Source organism: Sceloporus occidentalis, unplaced genomic scaffold, assembly GCF_023333645.1.
Source record: "Sceloporus occidentalis isolate IW3139 unplaced genomic scaffold, rSceOcc1.0.p SCAF_5, whole genome shotgun sequence".
Lineage (NCBI taxonomy): Eukaryota > Metazoa > Chordata > Lepidosauria > Squamata > Phrynosomatidae > Sceloporus > Sceloporus occidentalis.
In genome coordinates this window covers 56,043,397-56,061,306 of record NW_028316985.1, presented here as the reverse complement: position 1 = coordinate 56,061,306, position 17,910 = coordinate 56,043,397, and the positions used below count along the sequence as shown (strand labels likewise).

General features: G+C 37.3%; 2 protein-coding genes across 4 annotated transcripts in view; one reads left to right on the top strand and one right to left on the bottom strand.

Moving 5' to 3' along the window:
- The window catches only part of RAB3IP (RAB3A interacting protein), a 36,667-nt gene that overhangs the window by 2,941 nt on the left and 15,816 nt on the right, over positions 1-17,910 (top strand). Inside the window, exon 1 of one of the 3 annotated variants that reach the window (XR_016281232.1) lies at positions 13,227-13,526. The exons of the other annotated variants lie outside the window; for them this stretch is intronic. The gene's annotated coding sequence lies outside the window, so the exon portion shown is untranslated. Of the gene's footprint in view, positions 1-13,226; positions 13,527-17,910 lie in introns of those variants that run through there. 3 annotated transcript variants of the gene reach the window in all.
- LOC149312183 (uncharacterized) lies at positions 7,122-8,094 on the bottom strand. The gene has a single exon (XM_089524129.1). It carries the CDS (start codon positions 8,088-8,090, stop codon positions 7,122-7,124), a length of 969 nt encoding a protein of 322 aa, XP_089380255.1. The 5' UTR covers positions 8,091-8,094.

The window sequence follows — 17,910 nt, the reverse complement described above, 5'->3', positions numbered from 1 at the left end:
ATTCCTCACTGAGAAGTAGGATTATTTTTGCACACCGGTAGGGACAGTTGTTTGTGAGGAAACAAAAGTTAAATGAATTTAAATTTCACAAGGAAAATTCATTAGGTGAGGTGAACATTATAGTTTGGGTAAGAAGAGAGAGCTTTGTTCTGAAAAGTAAACACTTTGGGTTTGTAATTCAAACACGGACTGTTTGAAAGTTGTTGTGTGCCTTCAAGTCTTTTCTGGCTTATGATGACCTTAAAGCCTATCATGGGGTTTTCTTGGCAAGATTTGTTCAGAGAGGGCTTTTCCTTTGCCTTCCTCAGAGGCTGAAAGAGTATAACTTGCAGAAGGGTCCAAAACACACTAAAGAAATAGTTCAGTTTGAGACTGCTTTAACTGCCTTGGCTCAGTGCTAGGGAATCATGGGGATTGTAGTTTTGTGAGATATTTAGCCTTAGGGAGCTCTGATACCACAATAAAGTACAATTCCCAGGATTCCCTAGCACTGAGCCAGGGCATTTAAAGTGGTCTCAAACTGGATTATTTCTGCAGTGTGTTTTGGATCAAGGTCACCAGTGGGTTTTCATGGGTGAGGGGATTTGAACTCTGGTCTTCAGAGTTGTAGTCCAGTGCTCAAAGCGCTACAGAGTATTGGCTTTCATGGTTAGTTTGAAACAGTGTTTGAAAGTACTGATCTAAATAAGACAGTTTTGCATGGTATAAGGCATGATGTCTCTTGTCCCCTTAATTTCCTTTTTGTCATTCCCTGTGCTGTTGCCAGCTCCGCATGTTTTTAAAATTAATGTGTTCACCAAAATGTCCAAAAGAACTTGTCTGCAATAGACTTACTTCTGATAGTGGGTTAGTAATTTGTAATTGGGAACAACCATAGATTAAAATTAATAGTATTTGAATTTGAGATTATTTTTGGATTAAGGAAAATGTATGGATGAACGAAGCATGTGTTTCTTCGAAACTATTTTAAAATCCTGACGAGAGAGTTGTGTAGAAGTGGTGCTAATTCTTAACTCTTTGTGCCATGTTTTTCTTGCTGTTCATATAAATACATTCTGGGATAATGAAAAAAATATCTGGAAGAGGAAGCATTTTTATATAGTCCTTGGAAAATTACCTCTAATTTAGAAGGACGATTGATAATGCATGCATTTACCTCACAAGAGTAATCTATTATACATGAAGCAGAGAGATTGGGTATGCAAAAACTAATGCATAATATCTGCCTCCCCCTTTTTTCTTTTTAGTTCTGACGGATCATCTCTATGTTTTATGTATTCTGTGTGTGACCACATCAAACCTTTTTTTGTGTGTGCATCTTTATTTTCCTGTTAGTAGCAGTAGATTTCTGTTACGCTAGATTAACATTACCTTGAGAATAAAGAGGGATAAATAATTTATCCCAGTCATTATTCTTTTAATAAATAACTAATGTGTGTCTGACTTGCAGCTGATACTTAATCTTGTGCAAAGGGGTAGCATTTGGTGGAACCTTTTCACTAAAGACAAACTATTATGATTCTGTACGCAAGAAAATTCTTAGGGATCCTACAAATAGGTGTAAAATAGTTTAAAACAATGTATCCTTTATTAATATATTTATTATGCATATAATGTTTATTATATTTACATATAGTGGTTAGGATATGAATTCTTCCAAGGAAGCTTATGTTAACCTTGTTGTCGTTGTTGTTGTTGTTGTGTGCCTTCAAGTCATTCCCAGTTTATGGGGATCCTAAGCGTAAGATTTTTTTTATCATGGAGAGGCAAGATTTGTTCAGAATGAGTCAGACATTACCTTTGTTTGAGTCTGAAATAATGTGGCTTGCCCATGGTTATCCACCGGGTAGTCATCCGCTCATCCCATGGCTGAGCAGGGATTTGAACCCTGGTCTCCCAGAGTCCAACACTCAAACTATTATGCCATGCTGACTCCCTCAGTTAAACTATATTTAGATTTAAAAACAACAACAACAGTTAACCAAAATTTTCAAAATAAAATCACAATAAACCTTGTTGGGACACTTATCCATGATTGTGAATGAATTGTATTTAATGTGTTGTTTTCTTGTTTTCTTACCTTTATCAGTTGTTTTTACTGTAAACTGCTCTGAGATTTCTAAAATGGAAATAGATGTAAAATGATAATATGATATACCAGGTTTTTAGGCTCTTTCCCATGACACAGCTTGTGGTAGGTTGCCCTGTCAGGAAAGAGGACACTCCCTTGGAAACAGGAGCAGGTGCCTGGTGTTATCCTCCCTGTCTCTTGAGTCTTCCACGGAAGGCATTTGGCACTAGATGGGGACAAGGGAGAAGAGGGGAGAGATCCAGCTGGAGGAAGCCCTCATGTTGTCTTTGCCTACCTCCCACTTGAGTTCTTCCCATTCAGCAGTTATGAGACACTCTGCGCAGGTTGCTAGAGGCGCACATATGCCAGTTTATTTTGCCTAGTTCAGTACCCTAAAGGCACCAGATCCTGTCTCATCTTGGAAGCAAGGCAGTGTCAGCCCTGGTTAGTACTTGGATGGCAGACTGCTGATGAAAACCAGGTGCCAGAGACAGGAACTGGCAAAACCACTTCTGGGCATTCCTTGCTTAAGAAAACTTTATGAAATTCATGGGGTCGTCATAAGTCACAGTGTGCCTTCAAGTTGCCTGCCAACTTAGCACAGTGGAAGAATTATGTAGTATTGCTGTTAGCTCCCTGAGAAAGCCAGTGTCATGTGCATTCTCTTTGAACCACTGCTTCGCATTGCCTCCCCACTTTTGGTTGCCAGGCTTGTTTTGAAAACACACTGTGGTCATATTTATTTGCCAGCAGTAGTTCTTCTTAACACTGTATTCTATTTTAAAGAAATTTTATTGAAGATTATAACATTAAAACAATTAACACTACATTTGACATCCCATAACATATATAACAAAAACACCACACAAAATACCCATTAACCTAGAAAAAAGAGAAAAAAGAAAAGAAAGAAAAAAAAAAAAAAAAAAAAAAAAAAAAAGAAAAGACACCCTTCTATCACATCTCTTTCATTCATTCCTAACATTTAAAACATTACATAATTAAACTACACATATCTAAGACAATCCTTCCAATCCCTGCATTTGAGTATCGTGATTAATAATTTCTTTTGTAATCCTAAATCTTCATAGTTCTATTTCATCATTTTGCTACTTTATCTACAAAGTCTATGTCTAAAGTACTCTAAGTTCAGTTTTTATTATCTTAGCTATCTTGTCCAATATTAATATATACATCTTTAAATTCCAAATAGTTGTACCATTGTTATTATATCTTAATCTATATCAATTTCAAGTTATTCTTTAAATCCTTCTATAAAAAGTTCTTTTCTTCCTTGTTGTAAAAAGATCATCACTTCTTTCCAGTCCTCATAGAATCTTTCTATATCTTCATCGTTAAGTAGTCTTGTTAGTTTGTCCATCTCCGCTAATTCAAAGATTTTAACAATCCATTCTTCTAAAGTTGGTATATCTTGATCTTTCCAATTGCGTGTCAATATGATTCTTGCTGCAGTAATCAAATAAAAGATTATTTTACCATGTTTTTTTTCTACTGTTTTTTCCAAAATGTTTAACAGGTATAGTTCAGGAACAAATTTCAGGTTTATTTTCAATATATTGCAGATTGTTTTGTGGATTAACTGCCAATATTTTTTAATTTTGGAACAGGTCCACCAACTATGAAAAAAAGTGCCTTTATCCTTTTGACATTTCCAGCAGCTGCTATTCAATCCATATATTTTGGCCAGTTTTTCCGGTGTTATATACCATCTATAGAACATCTTGTAGTAGTTTTCTTTTAAGTTTTGACTTCTTGTATATTTTAATCTTCTGTTCCAGGTAAACTCCCATTGTTCCAAATCAATATTATGTCCTATATTTTGTGCCCATATTATCATATTACTTTTGATTATTTCCTTTTCTAATTCAATCTTCAATAAAAATTTATATATCCTTGATAACAGCCCTTTATTTTTAGATTTTAAAATGTTTTCAAATTCCGAGTCTTCTATAATTATTGAATTGTTTTTTGTATCCGCTTTAAATTTTTCTTTTAATTGTAGTCTTAAATACCAATGTACTTTATACTTTTGATTATGTAATTCTTCATCCGTTTTAAATCTATAATTATTTGATTCTTTTGTTAATAAATCCCTATATTTTAGCCAGTTTTCTACTACCCCTTTTTCCCTCCAGAGAAACGCTTCTTGTGGTGAAGTATCCATTGTGATTTTCTCGCCAAGTTTCTTTCTGACTTTTTTCCAGATCCATAACAATGGTTTTCTGATACAGTGGTTGTTAAATTCTCTATCAATTTCTGCTTTGTTGTAATACAAATAGGCGTGCCAACCAAAACTCAAATTGTCTCCTTCCAATTTTAATAATTTTCGTTCTTTTAATTCTAGCCAATTTTTCACCCATGTTAGACAAGCAGCTTGGTAATAGACTTTTAAGTCAGGGACCGCCAAACCTCCTCTTTCCCTGGCATCTTGAAGAGTTTTCATTCTAACTCTGGGTTTTTTCCCTAACCAAATAAATTTCGTCAAATCCCTCTGCCAATTCTGGATTGATTTTTCTTTTATTATAATCGGTATTGTTTGGAATAGGAATAATATTTTTGGTAGAATATTCATTTTTATGCATGCTATTCTTCCTAATAATGAAAGTTTTAATGATTTCCAATTATCAATATCTTTTTTTATTTGTTTCCAAAGTTTTGAATAATTATTTTTAAATAGATCTATATTGTTTGTGGTAATTTCTATTCCCAGATATCTAACTTTTTTTGTTACATTATAACCAGAAATTTCCACCATCTCTTTTTCTACAGTCTTGTTTAAATTCTTCGTCAATATATTAGTCTTACTTTTATTTATTTTGAGTCCAGATATCATTTCAAATTCTTTTAATTCGTTTATTAGAGGCCTAATGCTTGTTGCAGGATTTTCTAAGAAGATAGCTAGATCATCTGCAAAGGCCGATGATTTAAACTCAATCCCTTTGTTATTGACACCTTTGATTTCCTTATTCTGATCTAATTTTCTAATTAATATTTCCATAACCATAATAAATAGTAAAGGAGATAGGGGACATCCCTGTCTTGTGCCTTGTTTGATTTTTACAACTTTGGTTTTTTCTCTATTTATGATCAAGTAAGCTTCTTGTTCTTTATAAATTGCCTTTATCCAATTCAAAAATTTATTCTGGATTCCTACCTTTTTTAGAATTTCAAAAATTATATTCCAATTGACTTTGTCAAATGCTTTTTCCATGTCAATTAAAATAATAGCCAATTCTCTGTCTTTTTTGTCTTTAAATAGTTCGATAATATCTACCATAGTTCTTGTATTTTTCTTCAAATATCTTTGGGGCAGGAACCCATTTTGCTCCTCTCCAATCCAATCTTTAATAACTTGCTTTAATCTATTTGCTAAAATGGCCGTAAAAATTTTGTAATCAGTGTTTAATAAAGAAATTGGTCTGTAATTTTTAATTTCTTGTGGGTCTTTTCCAGGTTTTAGAATTAAAGTAATATTGGCTTCTTTCCAGGTGTTTGGGAATTTATTAACTGAGATATTATTTAACATCTTCTGAAAGGGGGTAATTAATTGATCTGCTAATTTTTTATAGTATAATGTTGTAAAGCCATCGGGGCCTGGAGCTTTCCCTGTTTTTAAATCTTTTATCACTTGATAGATTTCCTCTTTAGTTATAGGTTTTTCCAAGTTTTCAATTTGTTGTTCTGTTATTAATGGTAAAGATATATTGTCTAGATATGTACTAATTCGTTGTATATCTATGTTCTGTTCATCGTATAATTTTTTGTAATAATTGTGGAATGTATCCATAATTTTTCCTTGATCGGTCACCTCTTCATCGCCTAGTTTAATTTTTGTTATATAATTTTTCTCCTTTTCTTTTTTTAATCTATATGCTAACCATCTACCCGATTTATTTGCATTTTCAAAATAATATTGTTTCGTGAATTTCATTTTTTTTTCCACTTCCTCAATTAAACACATTGATATTTGATTCTGAAGTATTTTAATTTCATTCTCTATTTCTCTGTCATCTGGGTTATCTTTGAGATCTTCCTCTTTCTTTTTAATTTCTGCACTGATTTTATTAATTTTTTGGTTCCTTTTCTTCCTTTTCCATGAATGTTCCTGTATAAAAAAACCCCTCATGACCGATTTACCTGCTTCCCAAACAATGTCTTCTTCCGTTCCTTTTCCAGAGTTATCTCTAAAGTAATTTTCTAGGGTTTTTCTAGCTAGTTCCAACGTATCGGATTTTTTTAATAGATTATCGTCTAGTCTCCATGAAAAGGTTCTCCCTCTAGTTTTGATTTCCATCACTATTGGATTATGATCAGACATAATTCTCGCCAAAGTTTCAATACTTTCAATGTTTTTCACCCAATTTTTAGTTATAAAAAACATATCCAGTCTAGAGAATGAATTATGTCTGTGTGAGTAAAATGTGAATTCTTTTTTATCACCATATTTATATCTCCATGCCTCGATTAAACCTAGATTTTCAATCAATTTATTAAATTTATTGGGGAGTTTACCTTGAACATTTTTTATTATTTTTTTGGATTTTCTATCTAAAATTGGGTTCATAACTCCGTTCCAATCCCCCATCATAATAATATCTTCATAGTTTAAATCTAATATTTCGTTCATGAGTTTTTGGTAAAATTCATTTTTTTTATTCAATGGGCCATAAACTCCAATTATCAGTATTTTTTGGTTATCTACTATCACTTCTATTCCAACATAATTGCCTTCATTGTCGTTTATAATTTCTACAGATGGTATATTTGATTTTACGTACATTACCACCCCCTTTTTCTTTGATTCATTAGCCGAAACGTATTCTTTTCCCAAGCTCCTATTTTTCAACAGATGTGTTTCAGATTTTCTGATATGAGATTCCTGGAGGCATATTATATCCCAATTTTTCTTTTTTAGGAATTGAAAGGATTTTTTACGCTTTTTAGAAAGGTTCAATCCCTTGATGTTCCATGATAATATTTTAAAATTCATTTTATCCCTCCAGGAATCCGTTTATCTATAATACTTATCTTAAGTCTCGTTTGGTACTTCTCCTTCCTCTTCACTCTCCTCAGGTGTTCCTGAATTGTCCTTCTGATCTTTTAGATTGTCTTTTTCTTCTTCTTCTTCTGAGTGTTGGCTCAGGATGTCCGTTTCTTCCGGTGCTTGATTCTTTTTCAAAACTCTTAAAAATTCTCTAGCTTTGCTCATTGTATTAATTCTCAGCCTCTTTTTCTTGTAAGTGAATGATACCCCTTCAGGTATTTCCCATCTGTAGGGGATGTTATGTCTCTTAAGAGATGCTGTTAGTAATTTGTAGTCCGCTCTCCTTCTCAATATTCTAGCGGGGATATCTTTCAAAATCATCAGTTCCTCTTTATCTACAACAAGTCTTTTTTCGTAGCTTTTTTCCAAAATCAATTCTTTAGTTCTTGTCCTTATAAAATAAATTGAAATGTCTCTTGGTAAGTTTCTTTCTCTCGCGGTCCTTGAATTAATCCTGAATATCTTGTCCACGTCTTTAATTAAGTCCGTACATGGGATCCCCACAAAATCAGCCAAAATTGGAACTATGTATTCATAAAGATTTTCGTTTTGTAATTCTCTTAGGCCTCTGATCTTAAGACAGCGTTCTCTAGTTTTCAAATCAGCAATAGCTTTTAAGTCTTTTTCTTTTTCTTGTTCTAATGACAGTTGTAGTGTTTTGTCTTCCAACTCCTTTGTTCTAACTTCCAATATCTCCACCTTGGTATCAGTTGTCTTTAAGTCCTTTGTCACTTTTTCAATAGATTGTTTTAGACCCTTGATCTCTGTCTTAAATTCTCGTTTTAAATCAATCTTCATATCCCTCATTTCCTGTCTCATGTTTTGCATCTCCAGGCCCAATTTTTTAATTTCCTCCAGGATTGTCGATTGTTCAGTTTGTTTAGTGTTAAGTTCCAATGAAGGTCTTCTATTCTGAATACTGGTCTGTGAGGTGGTAAACTTTCTAAGTGACATTGCCATCTTCCCTTCTTTGCGTTTTGCTTTATCTTATTATATTATTTATTCTTGTTTTTTCCTCTGGAATAGTTTCAACACAAACACTATTTTATTGTTATTTTGTCTCTTTGAAGTATTGTTTTATTCACATATACTTCTTTCTTGTCTTTCTAATATTATTTTTGTAATATTTTCCCTTATTGAATTAGCACCTTCTTACCACCAGATGTCCTAGTTTGCCCAGTTAACAAAATCTATTTTTAAATGTACTTCTTTTCCACTAGATGTCGCTGTGATCCCAGTTTCTGAATCAAGACTTTTATTTATTTTAGGTGACCTTGAGTTCAGTATTGTTTTGGCTAGTTGCTTTTTCTTATCTTTAAGACTGAAATGTCCACAGCAATGGCCCAGCTTGTGAATTCTTATAATGCTTTATGTTAAGTTTTCTGGCCTATATTCACATGTAAATCCAAAAATCTGTCCCGAATAAGTATTACAGTTTAAATATAACTATCAATAAGTGTCAGCTTTCCCACTTGGATTTTAAAACACAGTAGGCAGGAATTTCTTTATTTCATTTTCTTGACTTCATTTGGTATTATTTAATCAGAGTTGAGCTTCTCTTCTCCCCCTCCCTTTTTTTTTTTTTTTTCCCACTCTCTCTCACTGTCCTTCTTTTGAAACTAATAGTTTTAGGCTTTGTTATTTTTTGTAAATATATATATATATGTATATATGTATATATATATATATGTATTTTAGAGAGGGAAAACCAATTATACTGTTTCTTCCCTTTCCAGAGAATATGTTTGCTCTCCTCTCTTTACTTTAACTGCTTATATAAGGTGTAGGAAAGAGTTCTTGTTATTAAGTTTCGTTTAGTTAATATTGTTGCAACTTGTTTCCTTCTCTGCACTTCACCACTCTTGATTCTTAGAGTACTTAGTTCTCCAGATACAGTATACTTTGTTTTAGTAGCTTATTCTGTTAGGCTTTGGTTTGGTTTACCCCTGGATGCAAGGATTTTTTGTTTGTTTATTTATTTGTTAGCTTACTCGGTCTGTTATAAAGTTGGTGGTGGTTTTTCGCCGGTCGCTTTACACGGCTTCCATCCGCGCGGTTCCTTTCGGCTCTGTCTCCTTCTCCTTCCCCTCGCCGCGGCAAGACGGGTACCTCCGTCTCCGTCTCCGCACCGCCGGTCTGGGGGGGTTTCAAGAGCTCTCCGTGAGCCAGGTAACCCCTCCTTTTCAAAGGATGGGGAGTCCCCCTATTTTTCTTGTGGATTTTTGAGTTTTCGAACGTCGGATTTAGGGGGAAGCCCCGCGCGGAGATCTCGCCTTTGGGAGTCTCCTAAAGGCGATCCGCCATTGCCACCGTCCCAACCCGGAAGTCCCTTAACACTGTATTCTGATTGGACTAAGTTGCAAAACACACTTCAGGAATAATCCAGTTTGAGACCACTTGAATTGTCCTGGCTCAGTGATAAGGAGTCCTGGGAATTGTAGTTTATTGTGGCACCAGAGCTCTGACAGAGAAGGCTAAAGGTTCTCCAGCCCCACATCCCAGATGAATTGAATTTTTTCCCTATTGGCTTTCTTCACTGTTCAGCTCTTATATCCATACATGGTGATGGGGAATACAGTGGCCTGAACAGTCCCCACTTTAATGTTCAGAGTTACATCTTTACACTTTTGGATCTTGTCCAGTTCTTTCATAGTTGTCCTTCCGAATGCTATTCTTCTTCTGACTGCAGTCTTCATTCTGCCCAGTATTTGATCAGTTATAGACCTACAGTCAATCATCAGTTAAGTCAAATAGGTGCACAATAGGTTGGTAGATGTTCACGACAATTTGACATAAATCATGTATTTGGTCCTCTGCGCTATATATCTAAAACTGCCTGGGGTCAGTCTAGCTCAATATTCTCACTTTTGACTGGTAGAAGTTGTGCAGGATATCAGTTAGGCTTAATTCTCAATTGCTTGCTACTTGAAATGTCATACTACCTGGAGTTGCTGCAACTACACTTGGAAACTTGGGTTCACAAAAGTATGCTTTTTCCTATGATCTGTGACACTTCCAAAAAGGATGTAATAATTCTTCATTTTTTATTTATGGCTGGTACAAAAGTGGAGGGTCTTTTATTCATCTATGAAATAACTGCTTGGTTTGAAAGCACAGGGTTACCTGGAAACAGAACATTCTTGGAAAATCATTTGCTCAAAAGTATAAAACAAATAGAGCTTTGTTTTTTTGGAAAAGTGACGTGTCTGTTCTACTAGAGAGCAATAAATACAGTTGAAGTATTGTAGTGAAAATTATATTTGAAATGTTAAAGAAAAAGTGAGATAACATCTCTATTCAGCTTTTTTGGCAAAGCAGTAGGGTTCTTGTTTTAAAGCAGCAACTCCATAGAAAATTAGCAGTTGAAACTTGTTTTCCCCCAGAAATAGTCCAACTCTTGTTCCTTAAGCTGTTTCTTAATCTTCTTTTACCTAAATCACACATATTGTTTCAGCTTGCAGTTCTGTGTCGTAGTGAAAAGACTGTTATGTAGAAGTATTAATACCATTCTCTAAAGTTACATTTGGTAGGCATGCACTTTAAGAATTACAAGCAAGATTTGAGGGCATCTCATTATCTAATGGGCATGACATGGGATGATGATAAACAGGCATTTTCTTGTAATGTAGGTTTGCTTACGCTTAGAGCATGCTTGCATTTTAAGAATGGAAACTCTTCTTTCCGTTATAGTATTTCTTAAGTGTGTAGTAATTCATTGAACGTTTGTTGTTCCTGAACTTAGCAACTGAACATAGGCTAACATTAAAAAAGAAATAGTGCAAGGAACAAGGGAGTTCTTTAGGCAGCTTTTTATGCCAGCTGCTACTGTTAATGAAGGGATCTGGGCTAATTGGAAAAGAGCTGTAATGATGAAAATCTGAGAAATCTGGCAAGCTTCCCGAAGTACCAATCATGCCCATTAAAATAAAAGGGGACTTTCCAAAGAGATTTAACCCACATTCTTTTGCCAGCAACGTTTTAAAAATAATAATAATATGATCTCTTATTTTGCTCTCTTGGAATATGTAAAATGTCCTTTATTCAGGAATTATTGTGTTTAGGGTTGCTCTGAGAGTTATGTTCTCATATCCGTAACTGTTGTATAGTTGGCATATGGTTTTCCCAATATCTATGAATTTTAGAATACCAAAATAGCCCTAAATCACAAAGGTCTGCTGGGGAATCACTTGTGTTTTTTGTCAGTACATACTGTGAGCTTGCAGTGTATTTACCAGGGAATTAATCCCTCTGGTAAACAAGCCATGTCAGAGTTAACCCTTAACCGAGCACTGCTACTAAAATAAAAAGGGAATTTTGAAGTATTTTAATGTGTGGGTGGGTGGACATGAGAGAAACTGTTATGAATCTGTTGATGGCCAACATTGCCTGGACATAGGATCCCCCAAACTCCCAAATCTGAAAGGATTTTGGAAAGAGTGCCTTCTTGGTGGGTCCTCTTCAATGTTGTTAAAGCCTGAGAAAGGTGGCATACAGTAGCAGTGCCCAACCACCAATGATGGGTACTGCCATTTAATTTCCCACAAAAGTCCAGAGTGATGCTGCTGCAGAAGCCTATTGGGGAGCCAGAATGGCAATTAACTCTGTACAGTTCTGGTTTAGTGCTCCAGATTTTGCATCGATACTGCAGAAAAAATCCAGTTGGACACTGCTTTACCTGCCCTGGCTCAATGCTATGGAATTCTGGGAACTGTAATTTTGTGAGACATTTAGGTATAGAGCTGTAGTGGCACAACATACTACAAATTCCTGGAGTGAATAGCATTGAGCCATGACAATTACCCATTAATACCAGATGCTGATACCAGTTCTGAAGGCAGAAGCACCATCAACTCCAAAAGATTGGCCCCAAGATCACTTGGGAATTATACTCTCCAAATAACGATGTGACCAAAAACACTTAGGTCTTCGTTACTCCAAATAGTAATGTGTTACAGGCAGCATTATTACTTGTAATGTGTTATTTCCAAGCTCTAGTTGTTACTGACATAAATATTCTAATCTATGTACATTAAGCAGAACAGGGAGATGTGATTGTAATCCTTTACTAGATTTTAAAATTTAATTTTGAAAACATAAGCCTTCCTAAATGCCATTAGTTAGAATGTGGATGTGGGACTGTATATTGTAATCTGTTTTGAGAAGAGTTCTAATCTAGCATGACTTGATTGCTCTCCTGTGCACATTGAATTTGTTATATAGGGAAAACTTTCAAGTATGTATTTCTCTGTGTTTCCTTACTATTGTATTCTCAGGTGGCAAAGTTTTAAGAAAAGGGTTGTATCATGAATGTGTTCTGAAAGTGTAGATTGGCTCGCTCCTTGCATGCTTTATTTGGTACCTTTAGATCAAAGTGTGCTTGACAGTGCCTACCAAGATAAAATCTGTAATGCTAGTTAACAGCATTATAAGATTATACAGACTTACCTAACATTATACAGAAATGAGTCCTAAACTCTTTGTATTTGGGGCTCCTTTCTTTAAGTTTACTTTAGCCTTTAGCAGTTCAAAGCAATCTTGTGGGGAAACTGTCACTTTTTAATGCCTGTTTAAATATTGAACTTCCTTGTAGGGTGTCTTTACACAGGAGGTTTATGCAGTTGCCCCTCCACATTTGCGGCTTTGACTTTTGTGGATTTGATTATTTGTGGTTTTCGTTAATATTTTCTCTCTAGAAATTTCTAGGTCCTCCAGTGCAACTTTGCCAGATTTTGACCTTAGACTTGTGCTGGAAAATCTAGAAATGCCTAAAGAAAACACTTCTTTAGGCATTTGTAAGTGCTCCAGCATGATTCTATGATCAATATCTGGCAGACGTTGACCATAGAGTTGCACTGGAGGACCTAGAAATGCCTAGAGCCCTGGTGGCATAGTGGTTAAATGCTGGTACTGCAGCCACTCACTCACTCATAAGCCACAAGGTTGTGAGTTCAATCCCAGCCAGGGGTTCCAGGGTTGACTCAGCCTGGAATCCTTCCAAGGTCACTAAAATGAATACCCATCTTGTTGGGGCAGTTAACTTAAACATTGTAATCTGTTTAGGGAGTGCTTAAGTGCACTGATAAGTGGTACAGAGATGTACTTGCTATTTGCTATTTTCTTAGGTAAAAATAATAGTGTTTTTTTATTTGTGGTTTTTCCACATTCATGGGGGTCCTTCAACCCCAATTCTAGCGAATGTAGAGGTACCATTGTACTCATTTTCATGTGATAGTTAAAATTAACCACAGTTTTTCAGATCTGGATAAAGTTGGAACTCCTGAGCTGCATGTGGCCATGCTGGGGCAGAGAAGCAGAAAGGAACAGTGGTTCAGCATGTTTCTGCAAACTTTATTTTCGGACAATATCCCCATGGAGGGATGAAACAACCAGGTCAGATAAATAAAAACATGTTCACTCTTCTAGAGACCACTTGAAAGTTTATTCTAAAAATGCATCTTGGGATGGTTTTTTGTTCTTTTACCAGCTTCCACTTCTGATTTCCATTTTGGCGGTCAAAGCCGTAGGTCCATGTTTTATCAACATGTCAAGGCAGCTGGTGAGGCAAGTTACCATATATACTCGACTACAAGTTGACCTCATGCATTAGTTGAGGGCAGGTTTTGGGGTCAAAATTATAGATTTTGATATGCCCTGTGGATAAGTTGAGGGTAAAATTTAGGGGCATGTAACAAAGGATGTAAAGGATGATGCAAAGGAAAATGATGCCAAAGAACTTAGAAAATTCTGGCAGGCATAACTGTTCTTGGGCTGGATGGATGAAAGAGTAGAGGGGATCCATGTTTCTTTTTGGTGCTCCCAGGATGGACTAAGCTCTCACCTTTTACCATTCTATTCAGAGAAAGGGGATGGCTCCATATATACAGTATATTATATATATGTTAAAGTACAGTACTTACATTGACCCATGGATAAGTTGACCCAGGTTTTTTGGGTCAACTTTTTGACTAAAATGTCTAGACTTATACTTGAGTATATACAGTAATCTGTTTTCCTCTTTTCTTTCTGTTTTCTTCTTTGCACATTCTATCAGCAAGTGATTCTGAAGGCAGATATTCACCTTGCCTGTTGTATGTAAACCAACACTTAAAGTCACCTAGAGTAGAAAAACTCTAGGTCAAGCTTTATTGCATTGCTTATGGCAGATACACTGCTGCAATTCAACACTGAACATCTGTCTTTCTCCAGCCCTCCTTTATCATCCTTCTAATGTTGCAAAAAAATACTTGGAGCTAGTTATAGAAGACAAGAAAAGTTGAGGCTGGAATCTTGTAAAAGGACTTTGGGGGCCTTCCCACTTACCTTTAGATCAGATTCCTGAACTGATTCCTGAAACAGGTTCAGCAAACACAGTAGTTCCCACTATGATTGTGCCTGTTTCAGGATTCGGTTCAGGAATCGGCATGCCTCCCTGACAGTCTGGCCTCTTTGGCCATGGCTCACTCCTTCCTTCCAGCCATATCCCCTCCCTCCCTCCCCTCCTTCTTTCCTTCTTTCTCTCCTCCTTTCTCTTTTCCTCCTTCCCTCCACCAGCCTGCCTGCCTGCCTGCCCACTTGCCTGCCTGCTGGTGGCTTTGCAGGGTCTGCCGGCAGTGGCTGTCAGGGCTTGGTGCTGGCCCTCTCCTCTGGTCCTCCTCCATCTGATCCCAGACAGATCCTTCTCCACTGCCTGGCCTCCTTCCCCTTCTCCGCCCCAGTAGGCCTACCTTAGAAGGAGGCTGGAGTGGAAGAAGAGAGGCAGGCCGCGATGACAGAGGATGCCTTCTCCACCACCTGCCACAGCGTTCATACTTCTGTCCTCCTGGCCTGCCTCTCTCCTCCTTCACGGGGGCCCAGTGGTGTCAGCGGCTGTCAGGGCTTGGAGGGCGGAGGCATACACGCCATGATGGGTGGCATAGAAGGTGTCCTCCACCCTCCTGGCCTGCCTCTCCCCTTCCGTCCCAGCCTCCTTCTAAGGTAGGCCTGCCAGGGCGGAGAAGGGGAAGGAGGCTGGGCAGCGATCCGACCGGGATAAGACGGAAGAGGAGGAGGAGGAGGATGACCGGAGGAGAAGATCAGCACCGAGCCCTTACAGCTGCCTCCACTGCTGGGCCTCGCAAAGGCACCAGCAGCCAGGCAGGCAGGCCAATGGAGGGAGGGAGGGAGGGAGAAAGGATGGAGGGAGGCTTGGCTGGGGTGGAGACGTGCTGCCAGGGCAGATTCGAATCCACTCTGGGTTCCTACTACGCTGAATTGATTTATTCTCAAATAAATCGATTCAGCCCAAAAAGGAGTGGACAAACCTGGCGTCTTTTTGACGCGAGTTACATAGTGGAAAACCATGGCCCCCTTTCCGAATTGGTGGTTTAAACTGGATCCTGATTTGACACAATCTGGTTTAAACCATAGTGGGAATGGGCCCCTAGTAAGAGGGAGGTTCTTTATCAGAGGCTTTCATAGCTAAGGAATACCTGTTGTATAGTACAGAAGTGGAATTTGCACTGTGAAGAACAACTGGACAAGTATGACTTTAAAATGACTTATGGATATTTGTTCATTACAAAGTAAACACTGAATCAGGCTTGGGTGTACTTTTCAAAAGGGAGAGTGTGTGTGTGTGCAAATGTTACTTATAGAAAACTAGCAGGACTACCAGGAGGTCCTTTTTAACTGCACAGACTCATTATTGTGTCTCATGGCACTGATGGGTACTCGTAAGAGCATTTGGAAGCCACCCGACGTAGAAAATTACTCTCTGTGAGTCAGTGATTTTGAGGTTTATTCCTTTTGACAGTCAAAGCTTGAACACAGTAGTTACAGTAGTAATTTACTCTGCGCTGCGCTACACTCAGCGTGTAATATGAGTGGGGATAACAGATGGCATAAATAAGTCACAGTATATTCTGCTGGGGGGAAAATGAAGTGCCTCAAATGTATTTTTTACTTATCTCATTGGGTGAAATCAGGATGGAAATCATGCAGCCCACCAGACATTGTAGGACTGCAAATTCTAGCAGTCTCAGCTAGTATCACATTTTCAGGAGGGTAGCTGTATTAATCTGTTGTAACTGATGATGAAGATATAAAAAAGGCTTGTGGTGCATGAACGGCACACTATGTTACTACTTCGTGAGGGAAATATTTCTTACTCAAACTCTTACTTAACTTACTCTGTTTTATACTATTTCTCTATTAGACAAATCAAATAGAAATGCAGAATCTTTTAATGACTACATCTGTCTGTTGGTGCTTGTTCCAGTTTACTTTATACTCAACTATGAACATGAATGACCCGTTACGAAGATACTTGTATGAAACAGGAAAACTCTGATACCTCCTCCATGACTGGGAAAAATGTATAGTCGTCCCTCTGGATTTGCTGACTTCCTCTTCGTGGTTTTGAATGTCTGTGGGTGGGAAGCCAGGGGGGACAAAATGGCACATGTGTGGTGCCATGCACAGGAGCACGTGGCCATTAAATCAACGGGGTTCCAATATTTGCAGTTTTCCAATTTGTGGGGGTCCAGAACGGATCTTTCATGAATTGGAAGGGATGATTGTATTTTGCATGTATTTAGGGTGCACCTGGATAGCCCACAATCCATGACTATTCTTTGTATGGCCTGCAGATCCCCAGTGTGCCCTGCCTACTTTCTCGCACTCATCAGTCATGGGGGAAGTAAAGCAGAAAGCATAATTCTCTCATGGGAGCAGTGGCTCCCACCAATGGTGTTTCCCCAACTGCTTCTAGGGTTGGACTGGAAGTACAAGTTTAGTCACCCTTATCCAAAATGCTTGGGACCAGAGATGTTTTGGAGTTCACACTATTTGCATACACATAATGAGATCTTGGAGATGGGACCAGAGTCTAAACATTAAATTAATTTATATTCCATATGCACTTTAAGCACACAGCATGAAAATAATTTTATACACAATATTTTAAACAATAGCATGAAACAAAGTTTGTGTACACGGAACCATCAGAAAGCAAAGATGTCACTATCTTAGCCACTCATGTGGCAGTTTTGGATATTGGAATATTTTGGAGTTTGGAATTCGGGATAAGGGAGACTCAGCTCGTTGTAGTCTAAAACATCTGGCGGGCACTAGGCTGAAGAAGACTGGTCTAAACAGAAAAGTGGCATGGGCTGTATTGAGCAGAGTCTGGGTTGTAAAACGTTTTGTATTTTTAGATGGGAATAATTCGATATGGCTGAATCTGCACTGCATGTATAATGCAGTTTGACATCACTTTAACTGTCATGGCTCTAGCCTGTGGAATCCTGTAGTTTGTTGTGATACTGACAGATAAAGCTAAATAGCTTAGAAAACTATAAATCCCAGAAATCCCTGAACCAGTGTCAAACTGCATTATTTCTGCAGTGCAGATTCAGCAATAGTGTAGGAGAAGAATAAAAGTGAAGTAGGAAGCAATTAATTTGAAAAGAAGGCAAGACAGCTGTGTTTCTTATATTTATTTCTAAAATCTTCCACAAATGAAAAATTCAGTGGTTGTCCTAACCAATTACTGTGCATCTTTGCTTAGGAAATATATGAAATATCTGGGGATGGGGGCATGATTTAAATTCCTCCCTCATTGACAGCTTAAATCAGTCCTGTTCCAGACATGTGGACAGTTTCCACCACTAGAAGACAACCTTGAACTGAAGTTGTATAGACCTGTAGAGTGACAGTGTTGTATCATGTGCTTATCTAAATATTTGGTATTATTCTCCTATAAATATAAGTAGAAATTATTGTTGAATACAATCTG

Bases quoted from the DNA above. Each gene is read 5' to 3' on its own strand.
- LOC149312183 (XM_089524129.1), bottom strand. From the start codon at position 8,090: ATGTCACTTAGAAAGTTTACCACCTCACAGACCAGTATTCAGAATAGA.